Source organism: Equus asinus, chromosome 13 (assembly GCF_041296235.1).
Source record: "Equus asinus isolate D_3611 breed Donkey chromosome 13, EquAss-T2T_v2, whole genome shotgun sequence".
Lineage (NCBI taxonomy): Eukaryota > Metazoa > Chordata > Mammalia > Perissodactyla > Equidae > Equus > Equus asinus.
Genome location: NC_091802.1, coordinates 42,267,776 through 42,294,401, shown reverse-complemented (window position 1 = coordinate 42,294,401; position 26,626 = coordinate 42,267,776). Strand labels below are relative to the sequence as shown.

The window sequence follows — 26,626 nt, the reverse complement described above, 5'->3', positions numbered from 1 at the left end:
TTTTACTGGTACATCATTGCAAAAGTCAGGAACTTCCTTGACTGGAACTGCTCTAATTTGGAAATTATTAGCTGCCACTCTTCAGTTACCTACACCAGAGACAGCAGCCATCCAGGTGCAGCTTTCTATTTCTTCCACATTCCACCTGGGCTAACAGTGCTGCTATAACCCAAGCCACAGAGAATACTCACTGTCTCCAGGTAGCTGGTGAACCAGTCTGGGGGCTTGTCTTGAGGTTGGTCTGCATCACATGGAGCAAGTGGACACTGCTGCAAGAGAATACAACCAAGGTCTTGAAGGTTATGCTTTTTCTATTTAAAATAATTTTCCTGAAACATATTAGAGGGTCCTTTTGTCAAATAATATAAATACATGGTTAAAAAAAAAATGGGGGGGGGGGCCTGCCCGGTGGTGCAGCAGTTAAGTGCGCACGTTCCGCTTTGGCGGCCCGGGGTTCACTGGTTCAGATCCCGGGTGTGGACATGGCACTGCTTGGCAAGCCATGCTGTGGTAGGCGTCCCACATATAAAGTAGAGGAAGATGGGCATGGATGTTAGCTCAGGGCCAGTCTTCCTCAGCAAAAAGAGGAGGATTGACAGCAGATGTAAGTTCAGGGCTAATCCTCCCCCTCAAAAAAAAGTATGAATGAGTATAAAAGGAAAACAAAGTCTCTATGTCAGCCTTTTTGTCCCCTCTCCAAAAGTAACCACAGTTAAGTTACCAGTTCAAAAAGCCAGATAACAACTCCCAAATCTTTGATGAATACTCAAATCTCAGACCACAGACAATGAGACATAAGGTTAGAAAAATTGTAGAGACAGGGCCATTCCCTTCATACTTGTGCTGTAGGCTCCTCTGGGGTCTTCATGTCTGATCCCAAGACTCGTACGAGTGAAGAATAATGTGCAAGTGGCTTCTTCCCTGCCCTCACAACTGGTCGTTGTTCTGCTACAACTGGGGGCGAGGCTTCATCATCAATGCCGCAGCCTTCATGAACTTGCATCTGCAGTTGGTTCCCCTGCTTAAGTGCCATCTGAGAGCATGTATTATGAAATAAAAACATACTGTGTGACTCTCCTTTCCCAAATGAAATTTCAAAGACACCTAAACAGAAGAGGTGTGGTGAATTATGCTGGAAAATATCAGAATTTATGTTTATTTTATTAAATCAAACAACATATACCACGTTAATACTCAACCTGCTGTTTCTTTGCCAAGAATATTAACTAGGAATGGTTTTATTAAAATCGGGGAAAGGAGGATTTTAGTGTAGCACTTTACTAGGTGAGATGTTTTCATTAACTGGGTTACCACTTTTCTGTTTAACTGTTTTTTATGTAGGATTCCACTTATGGATTCTGATTTCAATTTTTCAGAAAAAGTTAATCCCAGACTACCAGAACCCAAGAAACCTAAAGCTATGTCCTATACTTAAGCGTTTACTTTTCCACTAAGAATAGTATTTTGGAAAGATGCCTCCTAATTGGTCACCTCTTTCTGAAGAGCATCTTCTTAAAAATTCTATTTAGAAAAGTCTACTTCAGGGGCTGGCCCCATGGCTGAGTGGTTAGGTTCGCACACTCCACTTCAGCGGCCCAGGGTTTCACCGGTTTGGATCCTGGGTGTGGACAGGGCACTGTTCATCAAGCCATGCTGAGGCAGCATCCCACATGCCACAACTAGAAGGATCACAACTAAAATACACAACTATGTACTGGAGGGCTTTGGATAGAAGGAAAAATAAAAAATAAAATAAATAAAATCTTAAAAAAACAAAAACAAAAAACTCTACTTCAAGGGGCATTTGAGGTTCCACAAAGGAACGCCAGTGTCCAAGAAGAGATTAGGGGTCAAGTCCATGGGGTTCTAGCTACCCTCCTTGTGACCCAGTGACAAGAACTGTTTTCCTTTCATCTATTTTTACATATTAGGCTTTTTTTTTTTTTTTGAGGAAGATAGCCCTGAGCTAACATCTGTGCCCATCTTCCTCCACTTTACGTGTGGGACGCCTACCACAGCATGGCTTGCCAAGTGGTGCCATGTCCACACCCGGAATCTGAACCAGTGAACCCCAGGCCACTGAAGTGGAATGTGCGAACTTAACTGCCATGCCACTGGGCCAGCCCCATATTAGACTTCTTAAAATTCCATTTAAAAATAGCGTTCCATGACCAAAAAGTCTGAAGCCTATTATTTTAGATTAGGGATCAGCAAACTTTCTTAAAGGGTCACAGAATATTTTAGGCTTGCAGGCCATACAGTTTCTGTCACAACTACTCAACTCTGCTGTTGTAGCACAAAAACAGCCACAGACAATAGTAATGAATGGGTGTGGCTGTGTTCCAATAAAACTTTATTCATAAAAACATATGGCCAGCCCACTGGCTATAGTTTGCCAATCCCTATTGGAGACCACAAACCAAGAAGCTTTTCATAAAATGTTTGGTAGAGTCTGTGGAGAAAATTGCTCATGAAATGGCTATAATAAAATGTGTCAAAACGTAAACACGGAATCTTAAGTATTATATGGTACTACATTAAAGAATGTATAAAAAGCCTTGCTTCCTGGGGCAAGATAGACTTGAAACTCTAGGCTCCTGAGGCCCGAGATTTCTGACTGAATAGGTAAACTAATAGAGGCTGTAGGAAAGGCAGAAGAATTCTGAAGATCTTAGAAGACTTTTTCAGTGAAATTACTGTAGCTTTGGGAGAACAGGGAAAGCGAAAAGGCACTGAGTTGGACAAGGGTGAAGGGGTGTGGGGGGGACAGCATGTTAGAACAGCATAAAAGCAAAGAGGAAACAGGAGACCACATGAAAACTGGAGCAGAGGGAAATTACGAAGCATGAGAAATTATTAACAGAGAAGGGCATCTCACTAAGAGAAACCAGGAAAGGGCCTGAATGTCCAAAATCAAGAGACTAGCTGGTAAACAAGGATTTCTGAGCAAAAACCAAGACGACACTGGCTAAACTGCTGAAACAAGTGGCACCCAGAACAACAATTTTGATCAGAAACCAAAAACAGTAAATCCAGCTTGTGATTTAAAAAATCTTGCCTTTCCTTCCCTAGACCAAAAGTGATCATGGAAAATAACTTAGTCTTGGACTAGAAGTTCATAAAGGATAGTCAAACTTTAAAGAAACATTTTAATAACAAAAGTGGTAATGAAAGGATAGTTTGGTACACGTTAAAGAAGTGGCCTCAAGGAATGCTCTAATTCATCACTGACAAACAAGAGATGGTTTGTAACTGGATGGTTTACACTTAAAATTCTCCCATACTGTACTGTAACATTCTATAGGGGAATAAGGTAAAGGAAGGAGATGAAAAATGTAAACCAGGAAGCATCATTCCAGAGAGTTCTTTGTATTTTTAAATGCTAGGATGATGGCACCAAGACTAGCAATGAGATGGGACAATAACTGGAAAGAACCTTTCTTTATATTAGGAGCTGCCTTTTGCTGAGTGGTATGCCCAACTCATCAAGATCTCCCTAGAAATAGGTTTTGCTGTGTTTATACTCATTACTTTCTCCCCATGGCTAATGCAATTCAGGTTCAAGTTTTAGTCAATAAATATTTTAAAAATTATTTGAAAGTAAGATGAAATAAACATTACCTTAAGCGCTTCTTCATACTCTCCTAAAACGACAAAAAATACACACTGTGATATTTCTTCACCAGCCCAAAAGATTCTATTAAATACAGTCAATCATTATTTTTAAGAATTCGTAGTTCACAATCTTTATACATCAACAGCCTATCTGCTGACAAACTCCCTTCTCATCCCACTGCAGACAGAAGCTATTTACAGATTAATTCTCCCCGTTAAACCCTCTCTCTGTGCTACTGGAGCCTTCTAGTTATGAAACCTCAACCCAGCCCCTCACGCTAGGCTTAGCAAAGCTCAGTACTCAAGGGAGATCATGGATAGTGATAACACTGTCATTTCAGCTGGTTAACATAAGCTTTTAGGGGCTAGCCTGGGAACCTAACCTTCAAATATAACATTGTTCCTGCACGAAAATGCACTCCAAGCTCTGAACAACCAACCATCTTACAAATAAGCTCCTGGAATACCACCTGTTTATAAGTTGACATTAACATACATAACAGTTCAGGGACAAATGCAACCACCAGGAGAACAAGTTATATGTCTTGAACTGGGAGGCATATTTTCAGATGATTAGCCTTAAACATAAGAGAACCTCCCATTAAAGCTGTCCTTAGGGTCCAATGAAAGGCACCAACCTATATACAAAAAACTGCTATAAAATAAAAACGTGCTATGTAACTAAGGTCCATGGATGAGTGAGTGCAACGTCAATTTATTGTATACCAAATTCTATTCTAAAATGAATATCGCAACAAGAGTTGAGTAAATGGAAATGCATACACCCATGAATAGAGTAAGGTTTTCAAATAAAGCTGAATAGGTTCTCTCAGGACTTACCTTGACTGTTGATGGATACCTAGAAAAGGAAAAAAGCAACAGTGAATTATAAACCTCTCAGCAATTGAGCATTTCTGTTACTAGGACCAGCCTCACAGGACAGACGCAAAATCTCAGGTCATGGGTTCAGCTTTTCCAGTATCATAAACTAGTTATGAATAATAATTAAGGAATTTTATTGCTTAACTACTACAGCCTCCTTTATTTCAGGTACATGAAGAGGCAGCATAATAAGTGGTTAGGAGCGTGGGCTCAGGAGCCAGAGGGTATGGACTGAACCACTACTCTACTACTTCTAAGCTTTTGTGCCTTTGGGGAAGTTACTTAACCTCTCTGTGCCTCAGTTTCCTCGTGGGTAAAACAGATGATAATAATGTACTTAACACATAGTATTGTTGTTAGTCTGACACACTGTAACCACCCAATAAAGGTTTGCCATTATTATTTTTATTATAAACTAAATGGCAGCTTGTGATATATTTGAACTAAAGATCACTCTATATGGAAGCAACCTAGGTGCCCATCAAGGGACGAACAGATAAACAAGATGTGGTATATATACACAATGGAATACTATTCAGCCATAGGAAATGATGAAATCCGTCCATTTGTGACAACATGGATGGACCTTGAGGGTATTTTGCTACATGAAATAAGTTAGAGGGGAAAAGTCGAATACTATATGATCTCACTCATAAGTAGAAGATAAAAACAACAAACAATGACATAGAAAGACTGGATTGGTGGTCACCAGAGAGGAAGGGGGAAGAGACCAGGGCGAAAGGGATGATTTAAAAAAAAGAATTAGGGGGCCAGCCCCATGGCTGAATGGTTAGGTTCACACGCTCCGTTTCGGCAGCCCAGGGTTTCGCTGGGTCAAATCCTGGGCATGGTCATGGCACTGCTCATCAAGCCATGCTGAGGCAACGTCCCATGTACCACAGCTAGAAGGACTCACAACTAAAATATATATGCAACTATGTACTGGGGGGCTTTGGGGAGAAAAAGGAAAAATAAAATCTTAAAAAAAATTAAAAACTTAAATAGTCAGATAATCCTATATAAAAGAAAAAGAAGATCACTATATAGTTTTAGAAGTTATCTTTCAGGGGCTGGCCCGGTAGCGCAGCAGTTAAGTTTGCACGTTCTGCTTCGGCAGCCTGGGATTCGCCAGTTTGGATCCCGGGTGCGGACATGGCACGGCTTGGCAAGCCATGCTGTGGTGGGCGTACCACATATAAAGTAGAGGAAGATGGGCACAGATGTTAGCTCAGGGCCAGTCTTCCTCAGCAAAACAGAGGAAGACTGGCAGCAGATGTTAGCTCAGGGCTAGTCTTCCTCATGAGAGAAACACTACTCTGAACTTTTCAAGGCCTACATTGCTCTTGAGAAATAAGATCCCTATATGGGATACCTGGCTATGGGTATCATAATATACTTTACCTCTTCATTTTCCTCATCCAGGTATTTTATTTGAATAGTGTTCAGATCAAATAAAACTTTTACCTGCAAATGAAATGTACACATTATAAGATCAAGATATCAAACAGGCAGGTGTAACAGAAACCCAGAAGTCATAAAAGAAAGGAAGAGACTATTTCACTACATAAAAATTAAGCATTTTATATGGTAACAGGAAAAGCCCACCATAAACAAAGTCAAAAGATAGACTGGGAAAAATATTTGCAACTCATAACAGATGAAGGGTTAATATCTGCAATACACAAAGAGCATCTGCAAAACTACTAATCATAAGCTTAACAACCCAGGTCAAAGTGGGCAAAAATGTAAAGAAATTTCATAGAAGAAGAAATCAGATACGTCTAACAAATATATGAAAAGATGTTCAACCTTAATGGCAGTCAGAACAATGCAAATTAAAGCAATGACATGTCATCTCAACAGAACGGCAAAAACATTTTAAAGCCATAACATCCTATGTTGTTAAAAATTCAGGGCATTGTCATATATTTCTGTGAGGTGCTACAAGTGCTCTGCAAAGCACCTGGCAGTATCTATTAAAATTTAAAATCACATGCCTTGTGACTCATTAATCTCTCTTTGAGAAACTTTATCTATAGAACAGTGCATCATAAGTTATATATACAAAGAGATATCTCCTGTAGTATTTTATAATGGTAAAAAAACCCTCTTTTGACCTTGAGGGCATTATGTTAAGTGAAATGAAATAAATCAGAGAAAGATAAATACTGTATGATCTCACTTACATGTGGAATCTTAAAAACAAACCAACAAACAATGAACTCAGGATACAGAGAACACATTGATGGTTGCCAGAGGCAGGGGTCAGAAGCTGGGTGGAATGGGTGAAGGTGTTCAAAAGGTACAAAGTTATAAAATAAGTAAGTCCTAGGGATGTAACGTACAACATGGTGACTATATTTAATAATACTGTACTGTATATTTGAAAGCTGCTAAGAGAGTGGATCTCAAAAGTTCTCATCATAAGAAAGAAAAAAAATTGTAACTATGTGCTGATGGATGTTAACTAGACTTATTGTGGTGATCATTTCACAACATAAGCAAATACAGAATCATTATGTTGTACACCTGAAACTAATATGTTATATGTCAACTACGTCTCAATTAAAATAAAACTAGAAACAATCTTTTAATAGGAGATGATTAAATTATGGTACAACAATACCAATAATACTGTAGAAAATCTATAGCTTTAAAAAGAATGAGCCTGGGGCTGGCCCCGTGGCCGTGGCCGAGCGGTTAAGTTTGCGCTCTCCAATTAGGCGGCCCAGGGTCTTGCGGGTTCGGATCCTGGGTGCGGACATGGCACCGCTCATCAAGCCATGCTGCGGTGATGTTTCACATAGCACAACCAGAAGGACCTATAACTAGAATACACAACTATGTACTGGGAGGCTTTGGAGAGAAGAAGAGGAAAAAAAAGAAGACTGGCAACAAATGTTAGCTCAGGTGCCAATCTTTAAAAAAAAAAAAAAAAGGCTTGGATCCTTATCTATCCAGTGAGAATTACACCTATAATATACTGTTGGGTTAAAAAAGCAAGCTGCAGAATAACGTTTATAATATGATATCTGTATGAACATGGAAAATGTGAGTAAGTACATACAGGGCTGTTAACATGGGTTACCCTCAAGAGGTGGGAATAGTGGATGGAGGGAGGCAGGAGTAGAGGGATATTAATATTTTTTAATATATTTTTGGACTGTTTCACTTCTTATAATGAGTGTGTATTACACATTTATAATTTAAAATTTACAATAAAGAAAAAAGACAAGCTGTCAGCTCATTTAACTCCTAGGAAAAGAAAGATAACTGTGATTGATTTTCAGATCATTTGACAAGAAAGACGCAACTTTCTGGATAACCATCTGTCTATGACAGTATAAAGAAAGATTTGCTGGAAGACAGGACTATATCAGATCATCTTTTGAGGTCTCTACGCCATTTCTTTTCCTTTATAGTTACCATAACACATAATCAGATAAAAGTAGGTTTTTATCAATGAGGTAAAAGTAGATTTTTACCAAAGGGTTTTGCTAGCTAGACAGCCACACAGCAAGTAAAACATTCACTACTGCAAACCAAACAAAACCAGAAAAGTACAAAGGGCAAACCAAGAGGAGGAAAAGCATTAGCAACAACGACAAAAAGGAACGGATGAGCTGCTGTCTAAGCACCTGGGGTTCTTTTTTTTCCAACTCTGAGATACTTAACCTCTGACCTAGCAATAAAAGCAATCAATCAGCTCTTGCAAAACACAAGTTATATCCTTGGTGGTTCACAAACCACAGCAACCTACCTGCTCTCAGGCAAGAGAACATTCCCCTGGGGCCTGGTTAGGGTGGGGCCCACACCAATTCATTCCTCAGACTGTTTCTAAAATTAACAGGTTTTCTAAGTCCTATCTCACCTAAAAAAATGAATTCACTTTTCTAAACTCTTCAAAAGGAATTTATTTGTTTGTTCCCTTTACCAGGGCACATCTCCTATATGAATACTGAACCCTTGCCAAAAATAATTTTCCAGGGCCCGGCCCCACGGATGAGTGGCTAAAGTTCTGCATGCTCCACTTTGGAGGCCCAGGTTTGCTGGTTTGGATCCCAGGTACAGACCTACTCCACTCACAAGCCACACTGTGGAGGCATCCCACACACAAAAAAATAGAGGAAGACCGGCAGAGATGTTAGCTCAGAGCAAATCTTCCTCAGCAAAAAATAAAAAAATAGTAATTTTCCAAAAGACCCAGAAACAGTAAATATGACAGATTTTACTGCTATGAAACAACACTGCTAAAAAATAGCTACCTTTGGAAAAAATATGCTTGAAAGATGGAGAAACAAAACAAAGTAACACTCACCATAGCTTCGACATCAGCCCAAGTTGTATTTTCTGGATGAGAAACCAGAAAGCTTTGAGGTTCATTTTTAAAAGTCACATTTAGAGTAACCTGTGGTTCCATCCTGCGGGGCTAGAGTTGAGAGGATGGGTGAGAGAGAGAAAACACATCAGAAACGGTTCTATAAATTGCATAAACAGGGGCCGGCCTGGTAGTGCAGAGGTTAAGTTCACCAGTTCCGCTTCTTGGCAGCCTGGGGTTCGCCGGTTCGGATCTTGGGTGTGGACACGGCACCACTTGGCCAAAGCCATGCTATGGTAGGCATCCCACATATGAAGTGAAGGAAGATGGGCAGCTCAGGGCCAGTCTTCCTCAGCAAAAAGAGGAGGATTGGCAGTAGTTAGCTCAGGGCTAATCTTCCTCAAAAAAATTAAAATAAAATAAAATGAAACAGAAAATTGGAAATATTAAAAGGAATAATTTAAAAAAAATTGCTGGGACTGGCCCCGTGGCCAAGTGGTTAAGTTCAAGCTCTTCGCTTTGGTGGCCCAGGGTTTCACCAGTTCGAATCCTGGGCGTGGACATGGCACTGCTCATCAAGCCATGCTGAGGCAGCATCCCACATGCCACAACTAGAAGGACGCACAACTAAAAACACACAACTATGTACAGGGGGACTTTGGGGAGAAAAAGGAAAAATAGAATCTTTAAAAAAAAATTGCATAAACATTCAATCAACAAATATTCGTGAGGACCTATTATGGGCTAGGTTAGGAGGACACGGCAATGAATGAGAAGATAATGTCCCTGCTCTTCTGCTATTTATAATCTAATGGGCAGTTAAAACAAATCTGTAGGGGCTGGCTCTATGGTGGAGTGGTTAAGTTTGTGCACTCTGTTTTGGCAGCCTAAGGTTTCACCGGTTTGGATCCTTGGTGGGGACCTTGCACCATTCATCAAGCCATGCTGAGGCAGCGTCCCACATGCCACAGCTAGAAGGACCCACAACTAAAATATACAACTATGTACTGGGGGGCTTTAGGTAGAAGGAGGAAAAATAAAAAAGTAAAACGAATTTGTTAATGTTTGCTGAGAGAATGTAAATTTTCACCACACCCACAGAAATCATCTAACATTTATAAAACCCTTTAGGATTTTATGGAACTTTATAATGATTAGTTAATCAAACAGATACCTACTGAATATCTGCTAATAGCAGGATACCAAGATGAACAAGACACATTAGCTTTCTACCTTCAGGGACATTTTTTTTTCCTATGAGGAAGATGCACCCTGAGCTAACATTCGTTGCCAATCCTCCTCTTTTTGTGCTTGAGGAAGATGTGAGCTAACATCTGTGCCAAGCTTCCTCTACTTTTTTGTATGTCGGATGCCTCCACAGCATGGCTGATGAATGGTATAGGTCCACACCCAGGATCCGAACTCTGGGCCACATGTGGAACTTGAGCCATTCCACCAGGGGCCAGCCCCCTCAGGGACATTCTTATAACCTGAAAGCAACATTCCATATTTTTCTTAGAAAAGCAGCCTTTTCTGAAATTGAGCAACCCAGGTTCTCTACTAGATCAATTTTAACAATTTACAGGTGGAAACACTAGCCAAGAAACTACACAGGGGTAGCATTCAACATCCTTCATCCAAGTTTATGTGTTTTTTTCTGTAGTCTTTTTTCTTTTAGGGAGAATTTCATACACAAAAGTGGACAGTAATGAACATCTAACTACAACAATCAACTCAAGGCTACCCTCATTTCATCCATACCCCTGCATCCCCCAAAGCCCCCCATATGGATTGACCGTAGTCAATGTTTTAATTGAACTACAGTAATCTAATTAAAAACATTATTATGGGAAAAGCTAAACTTACACAAAAGAGAGATTGAGAGGTTCATATACAACGAACTCCTATGGATGGACCCATCAACTATCTTCCACAATTATCATCAACTCAGGACTAATCTTGCTACAGCAAAACTCCTTCCCTACTGGATTATCAAAACAGACGGCCATCATTTCATCCATAAAATTGAGTCTGTACCTTTAAAAGGTAAAATTTTAGAAAACATAACCATGATACCATTATCATGCCTAAGAAGTTAACAATTCCTTAACTGAACGTCCATTCTGGTCAGTTAGTTGTTTTTAATTAAGGATTTTGTTTACCAATGGGTTAAGCTGGTTTCTCTGACTTTATGAAAAAATATTTTGTTTAAATTTAAACGTAAGTTGTGATGAAAAAGGTCAGCTTTTAAATATATCCATCAACAAATCTTTAATAAGCATCTACAAATAGCCACATTCTGCTCTGCTCTCAGGCACAGGAGACAGGAGATGAACAAGATTAAATCCGAGGAATTTAGGGGCCGGCCCAGTGGCACAGCAGTTAAATTCACACGCTCCCTTCTGTGGCCCTGGGTTTGCGGTTCAGATCCCGGTGCGGACATGGCACCGCTTGGCACGCCACGCTGTGGTGGGTGTCCCATATATAAAGTAGAAAAAGATGGGCACGGATGTTAGCTCAGGGCCAGTCTTCCTCAGCAAAAAGAGGAGGATTGGCAGCAGATGTTAGCTCAGGGCTAATCTTCCTCAAACAAAAACAAAAACAATAGAATCAATAAAACCACAAGTTGGAAAAAAAACCCCGAGGAGTTTAGAGTTTAATGGGGGAAGGAGCACAAGAGTTTAGAAGAGTTGGGTTCCAGACACAGCTCTGGCACATTACTAGCCATTTAACTGTGAGCAAGTCATTCAACCTCTGAGCTTCAGTTTCTTAATCTGTAAAACAGGTCTAATCTCTCTGCTTTGCCTACATCACAATGTTATCATAAGGATCAAATAACAATGTGTGTGCAAGTCCAGCCCTCATCACGCCATGCTGTGGCAGCATCCCACATACAAAATAGAGGAGGACTGGCAACAGATGTTAGCTCAGGGCCAATCTAATCTTCCTCACCAAAAAATTTTTTAAAAAAGTGCGTGCAAGTTCTTTGAAAATATCACTCAATATAAAATTATAATTGGTATTTAGAAACTAAAATAGTCCTCTTTTCCACTGTATAATGCACTGCTCTGTGAAACAAAAAAAACAGACTGTCGTTAAAAAGGAGCTTGAACTCTCTGAGGATCACAGATTTTTTTAAATCCAAAGACAATTATCCGTCCCCCTTTTTCCATTCTTTGTTTCCACCTAGAGCCAAGTGCACCACCAAAATAATAACAGTTTCTAGCACCAATCCTGTTGACATGGAGTATTCACTCACTTGGAATTCAATTCTTGAGGTCTTTAGAATTTGCACAGAATTCCTGTCAACTTCCCAGAATCTTGAGCAAAAACTGATGGAAATGAAGTGACTGATTCAGTCTGCCAAAAGTGGGTATTCTGAAACACATTCACACTTTTCAACTTCTGAGAAACCCACTTCCACACTTTTGAGAGTCCAGAAGAAAACCAATCTTCCTTCTCTTTTCTCAAATTACACAAATGGAAATTAGTTTAATGTATTGAGTACACGGTCAGCTGAGGAGAGAAGAGGAAGTGGGGGATTCTAGCTTAGCTGGACCATATCCAGGTCTCCATAAAGAATGGCCTACTTTTGTTTGGTTTATATGTGAAAATTCTTTCACCAAGAGTATTAATCTTGAACTTGTGGAAACGCCAAAGTATGGTCAGCGCCATCTGTCCCTGTGGGTTTAAAGCCAGTAGAGGCAGGCAGCTAGAGCTTAGGCCTTCAGCTTTCATAACTGAAACTATTATAAGTTCATGTCATTACTCACTTTTGCTTAGCACAAGTCAACTTTTCGTCTATGTCGATTTTTTCAGGATATCAAAAGTCCCTTTAATGAAGCTGATCTGGGAACCTGAGCTTTGATTACTTACTGTTTCCACCAGCGGCCTGTACAAGCTATCCAGGCGTTAAAATGTGTGATCTGAAAGCTGGGTGTTTGACAAAAAGGAAAAACGTTGCCTTTCCAATACGAGAGGTCCCTGACCAAGGAGACTTCCTTACGAGGTTCTCAAAAAGCGCAGGCGGATGGGGTGAGGCTGTGTGGGTAGCGTCATTTTTTCTTTCTAGCAGACTTCATCCTAGTCTTCCAGGTATCGTTTCCTAACACTCCATGTCCCCAGGACAGTGTTAACCACCTCCGGAGGACTCGCTTCCCTTTTCTTTGCCTAGGCCCTCTTTGTGCCGAGGAGTCTCGGCCTTCCATAAGCAGAAGCCGGCCGTTCTGAGCCACGGACGCTCCATGCCTCCGGCAGTATCCGCCCCCTCGGTCCCTAAGAACATGAACGGCTCTCTCAACCGGTCACTGAAAAGATCGGCTGCGCCCAGACACGAAAAAGTCTCCCTTCTTCTTTGCAGGAGCCCTCAGTTGAACTTCCCCAAGCCCTCTGAGGGCGACGTGACCCCACCCCTAGGTAACCGCAGCTGCTTCCTTACCAGCTTCCCGCCCCCGGGGGGCGCCGCCGGAGACCAGTGCTAGGACCGTTCGCTGCCCGCTCTGCTGCTACCCCTTCGGGGTGAATCTATCATGGCGGACAGAGTCAGGGCCTAGTCCCCTGTGTCTTGAGTTTCCGCCAAGATGATTGGCTCTTACTACTTGTCCCTCAAAACTATCACCCCCATTAATTGGTCGAGGATGCACTGGCGGGGGCGGGGCAAGAGCAGGCTGACCCGCACAACAAAAACAAACACTGGGGCAGAGGGGCGGAACCACGAGTGCGCAGCCGTGGGCCGGTGTCGATTTCCCCTTCCCGAGTAAATCGGCCGCCCACTGTGTTCCCTTAGGTCACTGACCTTAGAAGACGACTTTCCCGAGACTCCCAGGGCTGGATGGGAATTGTAGTCTTCCTAGGACTTGTTGGTTCTTTAGCCTATTCTCCGCTCTCAAGATACGAAAACATTACACTCCAATCCATATCTGTTGATGTGGACAAGCGCATGAAGCTCTTCAATTTATCAACTTGGTTGCCGTGAGAATCGTGCCCACTTCCGGTGTGGGGAGCTCCTCTCCATATGACTACAGTTTCCAAGGAGCTCTGTGGCGAAGGCCCTTTGATCCGCAATGCATGCTGGAAATCGTAGTTTTTTCCCCCACAATCCTTTTATTTACCTAAACTGGAGACTTCCATTGCGGCGGAAAGGGTGAGGGAACGGGCCTCTTCTTGCGACTGTTTTAGGCACTATCTTGCGCTCACATTCCGGCCTCAGGTAGCGATTCCGACCCTAGGCCAGCAATCACTATGACGTAATAAGCCGCAACTTGAGGGAGGTGGGCGCTTAATGGAAAACTCCGGGAGAATTCTTTTGCTTCCGTCTCTTTCTAATTACGTAACGCGGGGAGGACTGGATGACCAATAGGGAGCCCCGAGAGACTTTCTGCTCTTTCTGCCCCGCCCTTCGGTAACGTGTTTTGATCCCGCATTCTGAGAGGCTCTCGTTCAGTGGTGGCGGCCGGTTTCCGTGGCAACAGAAAAGCGCGGGAATTACGGATAAGTTGAAACTGCGACTGCGCGGCGTGAGCGCGCTGAGGCTTTCTGGACTGAGGACGGTCTTGGGAGGTTTTTCAGGTAGCTGGGCCTCTGAGGCCGGGAAGCCTGGACGCTTTGCTCTGGGTAAAGGTGAGAGAGCCCTAGGGAAGGGAGGGGGGCGCAAGGGGCGCTCTGGGGGACAGACGGGAAATAAGTGTTGAGAAAATAGGGGAGAGGGAGCTCCTGAAGGAGAGCCAAGACGGCTGTCGTCGGGTAAGGGCGGGCGGAGGATGGAACCTGAGAAGTCTAAGACGTTGAGTCTAGGGAAATCCTGGGGAGGGGGGTACATTGTGGGTCGCGAGCAGGGAGGCACTGAGGATAGAGGAGGGGCCAGGGTGTGTCCGAGGGGAAATCCTGATGATAGGAACTGGAATGTGTCTTGAGGGGGACACCATAGTATAAAAAGACAAGTTGGTGTATATGATAAGGGGACCCCAAGGAAGAAAAGGGAGCAGGAATGGGTTTGGGAAGAGGAGACAGGATTTTGTGGGAGTGAGAGCCATTAGGAACTGGATTTATATGCGTTCCTGAGAAGGGACAAGAGGGAAGTAGAGGGGCGTCAGTAGTCACAGATGCTCTTGGCATGGATGTGCCTGAGGAGGATCCCGAGATGAGTGCAGGCCGGTGGGAAACACTTGGAAAGGGCGGGGGTTGGCGGGGAGCGTTGGTTGGTGTTGACACTGTTTTTGTTTATTTTGGTTTTAATTGGAGCAATCTGAGGCTGCCACCACTCACCAAGTCAAGTCACCCCACTGTGGCTTGGAGGCTATATTTGAAAAAACAGAATTTATGTGGTCTTAATTACAGAAAACAACTTTTGGAATTTTTAAAAATAAAGCTTGTTTCGTTAGTTCTGTGGTTGCTATAATTCTAAAGCACTCCACTCTTACATTTCTCTTATTTGAAAATGACAATGGAACTAAGCTGTTGTTTTCATAAATCTTTTGAAGTGAATTATTTATGTGTATATTGAAGTTTATGTGTTAAAGTTTATTGGAACAGGAAGACATGGATGTATCTGCGGATCGCGTTGAAGAAGTACAAAATGTTCTCAATGCTATGCAGAAAATCTTAGAGTGTCCGATCTGGTAAGTCAACAGAAGAGTTTATTGATTTGAGATTCTTTATATGGTTATATCCTATGCAAATGAATAGAATTGACATCACACAGTAAGAAGAAAAAGTTATAATGTGTATTAAGACTAGACTATTAAAGTTGCTGCTTTTCTTAACTGAAGAGCTTTAGGAATATAGGAAATTACTCCCTTTTCTCCACTCTGCCTCTCCCCTTCGCTCTCTACCGCCTCAAAACGCACAGCCCCCTATCTTTCCTAGTCCACAGACTGTCCTGATTGGTTCCACCATGCGGCAGGGATCTGGTTTGAATTAAATGCACGTGGGCTTTTCATACAGCTCTAAAACCAGCTTGATCACTTGGAATGGACATAGTTAACAATGGCAAAATAAAATCACAAATGATTGGTGTCTCTGATTGGGTAGGTCTTTGGGAGAACCTTTGGCTGAAACTAACCCTATATATTTAAATAAGAATACTGCAAGTCATCAAAGCGTTTGGCAAGTCCTTCTGACTTTTTGAGTGAGCCTTTTGTTTTCTTCCTCTATAAAATAAAGAGGGGACTAGAATATTCAAGGTTTTTTTAAATTGAGGTATAATTTCCATACAGTGAAATGCAGAGATCTTAAGGGTACAAGTCAGTGAGTTTTGACAAGTATATATATCTGTGTAACCCAGTCAAGATATAGAACATTTCCGTCACCCAAGAAAGTTCTCTTGCTTGTATTCAGGAGTTCTTAACCCTTGGAGGCCTGTGGCTAGAACTGTATTTCATTGTAATTAGTTTCTTATATAATTTCATATTTTTGATTTTATGCATTTAAAATCATTACTCTGGAAAGGGGGTTCATGAGCTTCATTAGCTGCCAAAGGGAGTTCATGGCACAACAAAGGTTATGAACCCTAAGCAGACACTAGATCTCTATGGTATATCTTACATCCACAAAATCAATTAAAAACCATAGCTCAGAATCTCTTGGTGAAAAGCCGGAAAGGAAGTTTAGAAGAATTATTGCCTTATCTCTCCTCTCTTACTCTCTTTACTCTGCTCATTCTGGCCTCTTCGCTATTCTTCAGGTATGCGACGTTCTGCTGCCTCTGAACTTTTATGCTTCCTCCTCCCTCTGCCTGGAATGTTCTTCCCCTGACAAATCTTCGTTGAAATGCTTCCTCCTCCCTCTGCCTGGAATGTTCTTCCCCTGACAAATCTTCGTTGAAATACTACCTTTTCCAAGAGGCATTTCCAGACAACCCTATTTAAAATTGTAACACTTCCACCCCAACACACTTTTTATCTACCTTTCCTGTTTTATTTTTCTCCATAACTCTTGTTACTATCTGACCTTCTATATAATTTATTTGTCCTTTTCTCTACTCCCACAGAATATAAACTGTACGGGGGTGGAAATTTTTATTTGTTTTGTTTACTTCCATAACCTCAGTAGTTAGAAAGGTACCTGGGATATAGAAGTCACTCAGTAAACATTTGTTGAAGGTATTAAATAATAAACTAAATTGCTTCTTTGATAGTTTAGTGGTTTTTAATATGGTGATGGTTAGTGGTCGGTAACATTCAAAAAATAAATTGGAAAGCTGCCCGTATGCCCTTGCCTTCAAAACAGAAGAGTAAATGCAAGGAAATTTTTCATGAAAAAAAATTTCCATAAATTTTCCTTTGTGTTTCATGAAAGTTGTTTTTCATATTTGAAATCAAGTAAATAGCATCGCAGAAAATATAGGTTGTGTTTTCAGAGAGATACAAGATTTATAAGTAACTCCCCTCTCCCTTGCCCCTCAGCATTTCAGCTAAACAAAAATAAGAGCTAAACGGATTTACAGCCTAAAACATCAGAGCCAGAGAAGCAGGAAATAACAATGTGGGAAAAAAAATTGCTTTTGGAAAAGCATAAAACTTAAGATAATTACAAAGAATAATCAAAAACTCCTCAATAGTGTGGGATTTGGGTCCATTTATTTTACATTTCCATGGGACTTAGTCATAAAAACGTAATGTTCTTTTTCATTCTGGCAAATTAAACCATCAATTAAAAAACTCAGATACATAAAAATTAAAGATACAAGAATAAAAGTTAATGTTAAATCTTCATTTTCAGTCAACTATTGTGTGTTTTCTAGCTGTTTTTTTGGTATCAGTTTTCTATTAAAAAGACAGGTTTTTTAGCTAAAGCTGTTCATCTTAGTCATTATTAAACCTTAAATTCATTTAAATAGGTTATTCTAGGATGGGAATCATACCTACTTCACTTTTTTTTTTTTTTTTTTTACAATGCCCAGAACAGTACAGTTTGCACTTATGTCTAATAAATGATTCCTGATTGTGACTGGAAACACTGTTGCATATGGTAGCTGTAAGATAGGTTTCCAGCTTCTTTGAGGTCTCTGAAGCTAAAATTCATTCTACCGGCCTCTAAGTCACTATTGGCATTTATTTCTGGTAGTTGGTTCCTTTTAACTTTTTACATGACGTAAAATTTTTGAGTTTCAGAAGAATTTGCTACAGTGTGCATCCTGGTGGGTGGTGGTTGTTTTTCCAACCTGACTTAAGCTGCTTTTTCTAATCTCTTATCCATGTTGGAAGCTCAAAATGCAGATATGCGGTGAGCCTAAAATATTGCCTGGTTTGAAAAGTGTTTAAAATATTTGAATCACTTTTGTGGTAAACATATCCTGTCATCAGGACCTGGAAGAGGAGTATTTTAATTTTTTTCTCTGCATTCCCATTTCTTCTTCAAGCTTTTCCTTCAACAGTCATTACCTTTTTACGTTTTGGAGTTTTCATGTGTTTGAAATTTGTGTTTACAGTATGTTTGTATAGCTTGGCTTATAATTACCATACTGAAATATAATTATTTCAGAAGTGAGTCAGTGGTGAGAATGGAAGCCATCTGGTATCACAGCTAAATCCAGTTTCTCTTTTACTGAGAATTTCCTTGGTGTCTATCTTGTCTCAGGAATAGTGACTTAGTAACAAATGAGAGTTCTCTTTGTCAGGTTGTTTTTCTTTTTAAAATCACATTCAGTCCCAATAATAATACTGACGTTGGTACAAGTCATCTCAAGTTGTGAACAGTTTCCCAAGTAGCATTTAATTTTATTCTCACAATAGCCTGAAGAGACTGGTAGAGTGGGTGACAGAGAAGGAAACTGAGGTTGAGGTAGAGTGCTTGGCCTGAGGTCACTCTGCTAATAAAGAGACCTGGTAGTAGAAATCCAGCCTTTTGACTCACTCTGGTGTTTTTCTTTTCGGTGCGCTGTGCTGCATCAGAAACCACATGATTACAAGAGTTGTGTTACCAAGCCCTTCACAAAGAGGCTGTTGTCCCCAGCTTTTCTTGTGATCCTTTTCTAAAAAGTTAAACATTTAATGAAAAGAACCACATTCCTGTCACACAGGTTACCTGTTCTTTGATGTCCTGCCTGAACTTTACTAAAAATCAGTTTCTAAAGCTCTCATGCAGAATAAAAGCTAAAGGCTTAAAATAGCCCATAGGTTCCTGCCTGCTCAGCCTTCCCGCGACCTCCCTGACCTCTTCTACCACTGCTTCCCCCTTGATCTTTCCATCCTGTCAGTCTAACCTTCAGAAACACCAGGCATGGTCCTGCTCAGAGTCTGTCTTCTCTGCTCCCTCTGCTGGAATATTCTTCCCCCAGTTGTTGCACAGCTTGTTTCCTCACATTATTCAGCTGTCTGCCAATGTCACCTTCTCGGTGAGGCCTTTCCTGACTATCCTGTATACGCTTCCCCGCATACACACACACATTGCACTCCCTATCCTCCTTACCCTGCTTTATTCTTCTTTTTAGCACTATTCCCATATGTTCTTGTTTATTTCTCAATCAACTGTCTCCCACAACTAGAATGTAAGTTCTGTGAAGGCAGTTTTGTTCACTACTCTATTTCCTTCTCCAAGAACAGTGCTTGCATTTAGTAAATACTCAATAAATACTTGTTATATTAGTAAATGAATGAATTTCAGGAAGGCCTTGGGATTTTGTGGATAGACGGGTGGGGATGGGAATTTGCATGATGTGTTTTCTCCAAATTTTTCTATTTTCTATTTTCTAAATTTTCTTCTGTGAGTATTTGTTAGATTGTTTTTACAAAGTAATCATAAACCAAACATCATGTACCTCCTGAAGTGATGTAATGAAAGTACACAGTACTACCTGTAAAGTGTTCTTGTCAAAACATTGAACCTGAATTTGATCAAGCGTGTAGGTCTAGTTTACAGGAAACAGAGGCTGGAGGAACATGTTAAACCTCATCATAGGGTTGCAATTAGCAAAATCCAGAATGTGGGAAATTCTGTATTTTTAAAATAAATGACGAAGGAGAAAAAAGGAGGGGAAATCTATAGATTAAAAGAAACTTGAGACATATCAACCAAATGCAATGTGTGGATCTTGTTCGAATCCTGATTTAAATAGATTTAATTATTAAATTTTTGTGAGACAGGGAAATTGGAACATTAATCACATATTAGATGATATTAAGGAAATTATTATTTATTTATTTTTTGCTGAGGAAGATTTGCCCTGAGCTGACATCTGTTGCCAATTTTTCTCTGTTTGTTTGAGGAAGATTTGCCTGAGTTAACATCTGTGTCAGTTTTCCTGTATTTTGTATGTGGGTTGCTGCCACACCATGGCTGCCGATGAGTGGTGTAGGTCCACATCTGGGAACCGAACGTGGGCCACTAAAGTGGAGCACACTGAACTTAACCACTAGGCCATGGGGCCGGCCCCCAGGAAATTACTTTTTAGGAGTAATGATGGTTTCATGGTTATGCTAAAAAAGTCTTTATCTTTTAAAGATGTGTTCTGAAATATTTATAGATGAAATGATATGATGGCTTGGATTTATTTTAAAATAATCTGGACTTTGGGTGTTATTATGTATGAAATAAAGTTACTGTGAGTTGATAATTCTTGAAATGGGGTGATGGTACATGGAGTTCATTTTACTCTTTTATTTGTGTAAGTGCTTAATTTTTTATATTAAGAAATTAAAAATAAAAAGGCAATCACATGCAGAAAACTGCTGTAAGGAATCCAAAAGAAATACAAGAAGTTTTTGTCTTTGTGGAGCTTAAAGTTTAGTTAAGATAGGATGTGCATCTACAATGATAGCGCACAAAACTGTGTCTGTGAAAACTAATTAATATGAGTAATATCAGCTAATCTTTGAGATGTTAAAGATAGTATAGAGTATTAAAAATTGATATATTCTGTTTTGATGTCTGAAAGCTCAGTGAGGATAAGGATCATATTGTATTTTTGGCTCCTAGCACAGCAGACATTTAATAAATATTTACTGAAGAAACTTAAAGCCTTATCTTGACTCCTTTATAGCAGTTTAAAGATGAACTTATTTACTAAGAATATATTTATTTTTGAATGAATTATTGAACCTCATTTATTTTCTTTTCCTGTCCTTCTAGTCTGGAGTTGATCAAAGAGCCCGTTTCCACAAAATGTGACCACATATTTTGCAAGTAAGTTTGAATGTTTTATGTGGCTCCATTATTATCTTTTGTGCTTATTCATAGCAGAGGAAACACCTAACTTTGTAAAAGCTTTAGCTTCTTCAATTAAGTGAAAAAGAAAAATCTAACTATTTCATTCTGCCTCACAGAGTACTTAGAAAGTCATCTTAAGTTGGTTGTAGCCATAGTTCCTTGTAAAATATGGGCGCATTTATCTAGTGGGGTATGAAATCACTTTGAACAGCTATTTGCTTTTTGTGTCCATGGGTGAAAGCAGATTGCAAACAATTGTGAAACAAGCAAATTGTTTCATCCTTCCTGTTCATTTCTGCATGTCCTTTTGCTTTCCCCTTTCTAAGATTCAGTGTTTGCCTGGTTCATAATCCTTGTGAAGATAGGAAAGGATCTGATATTGGTTTATATTTAAGCTGAAATTCATTCATACCAATGATTCAGATTGTATTTACATTTTTAAGAATCTTGCCCATTGAAATGAAAATGTTTCTTTTTTTAATAGAGGTAACATTGGTTTATAACATTATATAAATTTCAGGTGTACAATATTATAATTTGACTTCTGCATAGAAAGTGTTTCTTGATGGAAGAATTTCAGAAAAAGTTTGTTAGGTGATTTAGTGAAACAAGGGGGTTTTCTCCTTTCCTGATGTTAAGCTAAGATTAAGACTTGCCCTGAAAGCCAACTTATTTGTTTTTAAGTATTTTTTCTTTTTTAATTGAAAAAGCAAGCAATGTCCATAGTAATGAGTTTACTAGCACAAAAGGTTAATATAATGCAAAGCATGTTTCCCTCCCACCCCAAAACCTTTGTCTCTCCCTTCCCGCCCCAGAAACAACCACAGTTATCAATTTCTTATCTATCCTCTCAGAAATTTTTGAATTTAAGAGTTCTTAACTTAGGATTTGTGAATGGTTTTCATGAATTTCCTGGAATTATATTGAATTTAAATTCAGTTGTATTAAAAAATGTGCAGTTTTCTAGGAAGACAATCTATAATTTTCATCAGATTCTGCGAATATTCCCATAATCTAAAAAATGTGAAGAGCTTCTGTGTTAAAGATAATGAGGGCTGGCTGAAGCTGAAGGAAACCTGTTCCCTTTGAGGGCATATCCTCTGAGCACAAGTCTGCCAGCTGACTGGCCCTTTCCTTCCTCAGAATTCTACCTTATTCTTCCCATTCATCGGTCCCAGCAAGGGTCCAGAGCCCATTTCCACTGTCTCTTGCCCCTTTCCTATGTCACCCCAGTGGCCTAGATCTGTTCCCAACAGTTTCTTTCTGATTTCTCAGGCCTTTCTCTCTGGTCAGGTGCCAGGGCAGCATAGCTTTGTCTCTCTGCTTGGAGAATTTTTAGTTCTGTGGCCTCTAGTGGGAAGCTTCTTAAACGTGTAAGACCAATTTCTTTGTAGATCAATACTTTTGTTAAACAAAATGTAAAAGTCTCAGTATTTAAAAAATTATAGAGAGCTGAAGATTAACCTTTTAAATCCTGGGACTTCACTGTTTCTTGATGAGAATCATTCTGAAATGTACTGTATGCTTTCCTGTCACCTTGAGTAATTAATACTCAGTATTATAGTGAGTAAAGAATAGATTAGATTATGAACATTCATTACTTTGAGAGCTTGTGGAAGAAGGAATTTACAGGCAGAGGAAATAATATGAGCAAAGGTGCAAAGAGAAGAAAGTAGAATATGTCCAGCAAAAAGAAACTAACTTTGCATGTGTGCATAGGAGTTGTGTTAGAAGAGGGAGGAGCCCTCAGAGAGGATGATATTCGCAAGAGAGAGAAGGTCCAGGAGGAGGTGGAAGGGTTGGAAATAGAAGATGGATGCAGGAAAGAGAAATAGTTATTTATAAACAGTCATGAAGGAAAAGGAGAGTAATTCTACAGAAAGGTTTTGAGGTAGGGCAGGGGGTAGGTGAAGTGGTTTGAGCTCGGTGAAGTTGGAGGTGAAGACATCTGTTGAGTTTGAGAAGGTTAAAGTTGACAGCTGGGGGAGAGTGAGAAAAGCTTGCAACTCCTAAGCAGAAGAACCAGCCATAGTTTAAATGATACATTAGAATTACAAGTTTAGTATAGTGCCCATGTGATAGATCAACTTTTTCATGATATCTCTTTTGTAAAACCTTTATAACCTGAATAACACCTTGATCTACATGATAAGAAAGCTGGGGAAAAAAACCCCAAGCATAAATTGTATTAATTCTGTTTTCTCAGGATGAATTCTAATTGCTAATGATAAAACTGTTTTACTGACCAGGCTGAGCCTATAGTTCTGAAATCTTTCATGAGATGTACGAAAAGATAATAGTACTTGTCTAGAAAAAAATTACTTAGGCTTTCCATGCATTAGCTTGCAGTTTCCAAACAACTGATGAAATGTGTAATACTTTTTGGAAGATCTAGAACCACATTGTCCAAAGAGATATAATATGAGCCATAAATGTAACTTCAATTTTCTTTTCTTTTTTTTTTTTTTCTTTTTCTCCCCAAAGCCGCCCGGTACATAGTTGTATATTCTTCGTTGTGGGTCCTTCTAGTTGTGGCATGTGGGACGCTGCCTTAGCGTGGTTTGATGAGCAGTACCATGTCTGCACCCAGGATTCGAACCAACGAAACACTGGGCCGCCTGCAGCGGAGCACGTGAACTTAACCACTTGGCCACAGGGCCAGCCCCTCAATTTTCTAATAGATTACTAAAAAAAAAGTGAAATTATAGTTATATATTTTAACCCAATTATGACCATTTTATCATTTCAAAATATAATCGATATAAAAAATATTAATGAGATACTTGACATTCTTTTTTTGTGGTAAGTCTGCAACAGCCTGTGTTTTTCCATACTTACAGTACACCTTAGTTCAGACTAGCCACATTTTGAGTTCTCAATAGCCACGTGTGGCTAGTGGCTGCTGTATTGGACAACACAGCTCTAGGAACATACTACTCAGAGAGGGACTCATGGGCCTGAAGCAACTACATCACATGGGAACTTGCTAGAATCCCAGCCCTACCCCAAACCTACTGAATCAGAATCCGCATTTTAACAAGATCCTCAGGAGATTCTTATGCACATTAAAGTTTGCGAAGCAGTGTTCTGGAATGATAACTTTCCTATATACTTACTAGAAGGATACTAAGAGGGACCAGACCGGGGATGGCTGAGGTCTAAAGACTAGATAGACCCAGTAAGGCAAGTCTTGGAGTCAGCTAACTGAGGAGATCCAGATAAGTTGGTAAGTCAGTGTCAGGGAGGTTTGATGGCCAGATACATTAGATCATGATATCTGGGAATTCTGGACCCTTGCCATGAGTCGGTATGTCAGAGATCTAGAAATAGGCAAGAGATGGATAATCTAGCAAGTAGGTTGAATATAGTCTCTCAGGAGGCTAGCAGCAGAAATGAACAGAAGTTTAGAGTGGTGGTTATAAGGGAAGAAAAGTAGTAGGGATCCAGCCATAGGAGGCTGAGGGTTAGGGGTAAGATTCTTTTCCCTAGGAGACAGGAGCCTTGACCCATGGGACTGGGATACTGGGCAAGGAACCTAGGCAGAATCTCCCAGATGAAGAGTTTGAGATAGATTCTTAATTGTTGGATCTAAAGTAAGACGAGGTTTGATCAAGAAAACAGAGCTTTATTATAGAAACTGACAAGGTTTAGTGGGACCAGTAACATTAAGTGAATGTTGAGATGGTAAGCTGTGGAGCTCTCGGGATCTTTATTTCCTTTTTTTTTTTTTTTTTTTGAGGAAGATTTCCCCTGAGCTAACATCTGCTGCCATCCTCCTCTTTTTGCTGAAGAAGATAGGCCCTGAGCTAACATCCATGCCCATCTTCCTCTACTTTCTATATGTGGGATGCTTACCACAGCATGGCTTGCCAAGCAGTTCCATGTCTGCACCCGGGATCCAAACTGGTGAACCCCGGGCTGCCAGAGCGAAACGTGCACACTTAACAGCTGCACTACCAGGCTGGCTCCCTTTATTTCCTTTAACTAGGACCATATATTGGTCCATAATCTTAGCTCTGTTGACAGGAATCCAGGGTACCCAATATAAGCGAAGCCAGCCAAAAGTCACCTTGCTTTTATTTTGGCTAGACTTAGAACTTTTTTTTTTTTTAGAGCTTGGCACCTGAGCTAACAACTGTTGCCAATCGTTTTTTTTTGTCTTTCTGCTTTTTCTCCCCAAATCCCTCCAGTACATAGTTGTATATTTTAGTTGTGGGTCCTTCTAGTTGTGGCACGTGGGATGTCGCCTCAGCGTGGCCTGACCAGTGGTGCCATGTGCACGCCCAGGATCCGAACCAGCAAAACCCTGGGCTGCTGCAGCAGAACGAGCAAACTTAACCACTCGGCCACGGGGCCGGCCCCAGAACTATTAATTTATTGCTTCCTGCCAGGATAGACTTGAACAAGCAACTCAAAATTAGATGAGTTTCCATAACATTGTTAAGTCGCTCAGGGTATAGATGTGCTCAAAATGAGTACTCTGAAAACTCCTCCAAATTAGTTTGTGGCACTGTGATTTTACTATTTTCCATCAGCTTTTTCTTAAAAAGCTGGAGCCACCCTTCAGAAAACATACTACATTTGTTTAAAAACTGTATTGCCTGTCCTTAGTGTCTGGGCTTTAGAAATCCAAGAAGCCCAAAACTTGTCTCAGACCTTTTCACTGATAACCTCGTATAGAACTTATAATCTATAATCTATAAATGTTCTCATTTAATTAGCGTATCACATAGATTTCCCAGAGCTCTAAAACAGAATTTAATAAATTCTTCTGAGTCCTGAAAGATATGCCAGTGTTCTGTTGATCTGTCAATATTTTCCTTAACTCAGTCTTTTCAAGTCATGTACAAGTTCATTTTCTCTTTTGAATTTAGTTAACAGCTTTTATGCATCTCTTCTTTTTCTAGCATAAAGAAAGATTGGAATCCATATCCTGGTTGATTTCTACATACCTAGTTCCTCTGCGTTATTTATCTAATCATTGCGCAGGCTACAACATTTGATAGCTTAGCTTGTCGCTGTAGTTTAGCTACTGTATTCTGCAGTACTGTGTTCAGGGAATCCCCTCCCTACCCCTACTCTGAACTGTTGAATTTGCCAGTGTAATGCATTGATGCCTCCTAGAGCCATTATGATAGAGTACAGGTGGTATTTGCATCTTCTCAAGGAGTGGTAGCCTCTGTTCTGTGGATCTTTAAAGGGAATTTATAAACAGTGCAGGTAGCTTTTTTTTTTTTTTAAAGATTTTATTTTTTTCCTTTTTCTCCCCAAAGCCCCCCAGTACATAGTTGTATATTCTTCGTTGTGGGTCCTTGTAGTTGTGGCATGTGGGACGCTGCCTCAGTGTGGTTTGATGAGCAGTGCCATGTCCGCGCCCAGGACTCCAACCAACGAAACACTGGGCCGCCTGCAGCGGAGCGCAGCGCAGGTAGCTTTTTAACACTCCTGTCCCCGAAACTACAGAGTTGTTGTTGAGTGCAAGGTGGCAGTTAAAGCATCCGTATAGGACAAGAAGGACCCCTGAGTCTCCTTGGCCATACCTGCCTACATTCACTTTTTCTGTAGAAAGACCATGGGCTTTGCTGCAATTCAACCCCAGATCCAGTAGCACCTTCACCTCTTGATTACTGTGTGATCTGAGACAAGTCTCTACAGTAAAATGCAGGT

The 26,626-nt window shown here is 40.3% G+C and overlaps 2 protein-coding genes across 13 annotated transcripts in view; one reads left to right on the top strand and one right to left on the bottom strand.

The window, feature by feature from the left end:
* Positions 1 to 13,752, bottom strand: part of NBR1 (NBR1 autophagy cargo receptor) — a 28,487-nt gene extending 14,735 nt beyond the window's left edge. For 2 of the 4 annotated variants that reach the window (XM_014833647.3, XM_014833650.3), the window contains exons 1-7: positions 13,254 to 13,392; positions 8,816 to 8,926; positions 5,899 to 5,961; positions 4,456 to 4,474; positions 3,622 to 3,644; positions 839 to 1,033; positions 192 to 269 (exon numbers count right to left, since the gene is read on the bottom strand). In XM_014833647.3, coding sequence (XP_014689133.2) covers positions 192 to 269; positions 839 to 1,033; positions 3,622 to 3,644; positions 4,456 to 4,474; positions 5,899 to 5,961; positions 8,816 to 8,917 — 480 coding nt within the window. In that variant the 5' untranslated portion in view covers positions 8,918 to 8,926; positions 13,254 to 13,392. Of the gene's footprint in view, positions 1 to 191; positions 270 to 838; positions 1,034 to 3,621; positions 3,645 to 4,455; positions 4,475 to 5,898; positions 5,962 to 8,815; positions 8,927 to 13,253; positions 13,393 to 13,610 lie in introns of those variants that run through there. The other 2 variants (XM_014833648.3, XM_014833649.3) reach the window with 2 other exon arrangements.
* Positions 13,753 to 14,236: 484 nt separating this feature from the next.
* BRCA1 (BRCA1 DNA repair associated) overlaps positions 14,237 to 26,626 on the top strand; it is a 55,865-nt gene continuing 43,475 nt past the window's right edge. For 7 of the 9 annotated variants that reach the window (XM_070483375.1, XM_070483373.1, XM_070483371.1 and 4 more), the window contains exons 1-3: positions 14,296 to 14,434; positions 15,334 to 15,432; positions 20,882 to 20,935. In XM_070483375.1, coding sequence (XP_070339476.1) covers positions 15,353 to 15,432; positions 20,882 to 20,935 — 134 coding nt within the window. In that variant the 5' untranslated portion in view covers positions 14,296 to 14,434; positions 15,334 to 15,352. Of the gene's footprint in view, positions 14,435 to 15,333; positions 15,433 to 20,881; positions 20,936 to 26,626 lie in introns of all 9 variants that reach the window. The other 2 variants (XM_070483376.1, XM_070483374.1) reach the window with 2 other exon arrangements.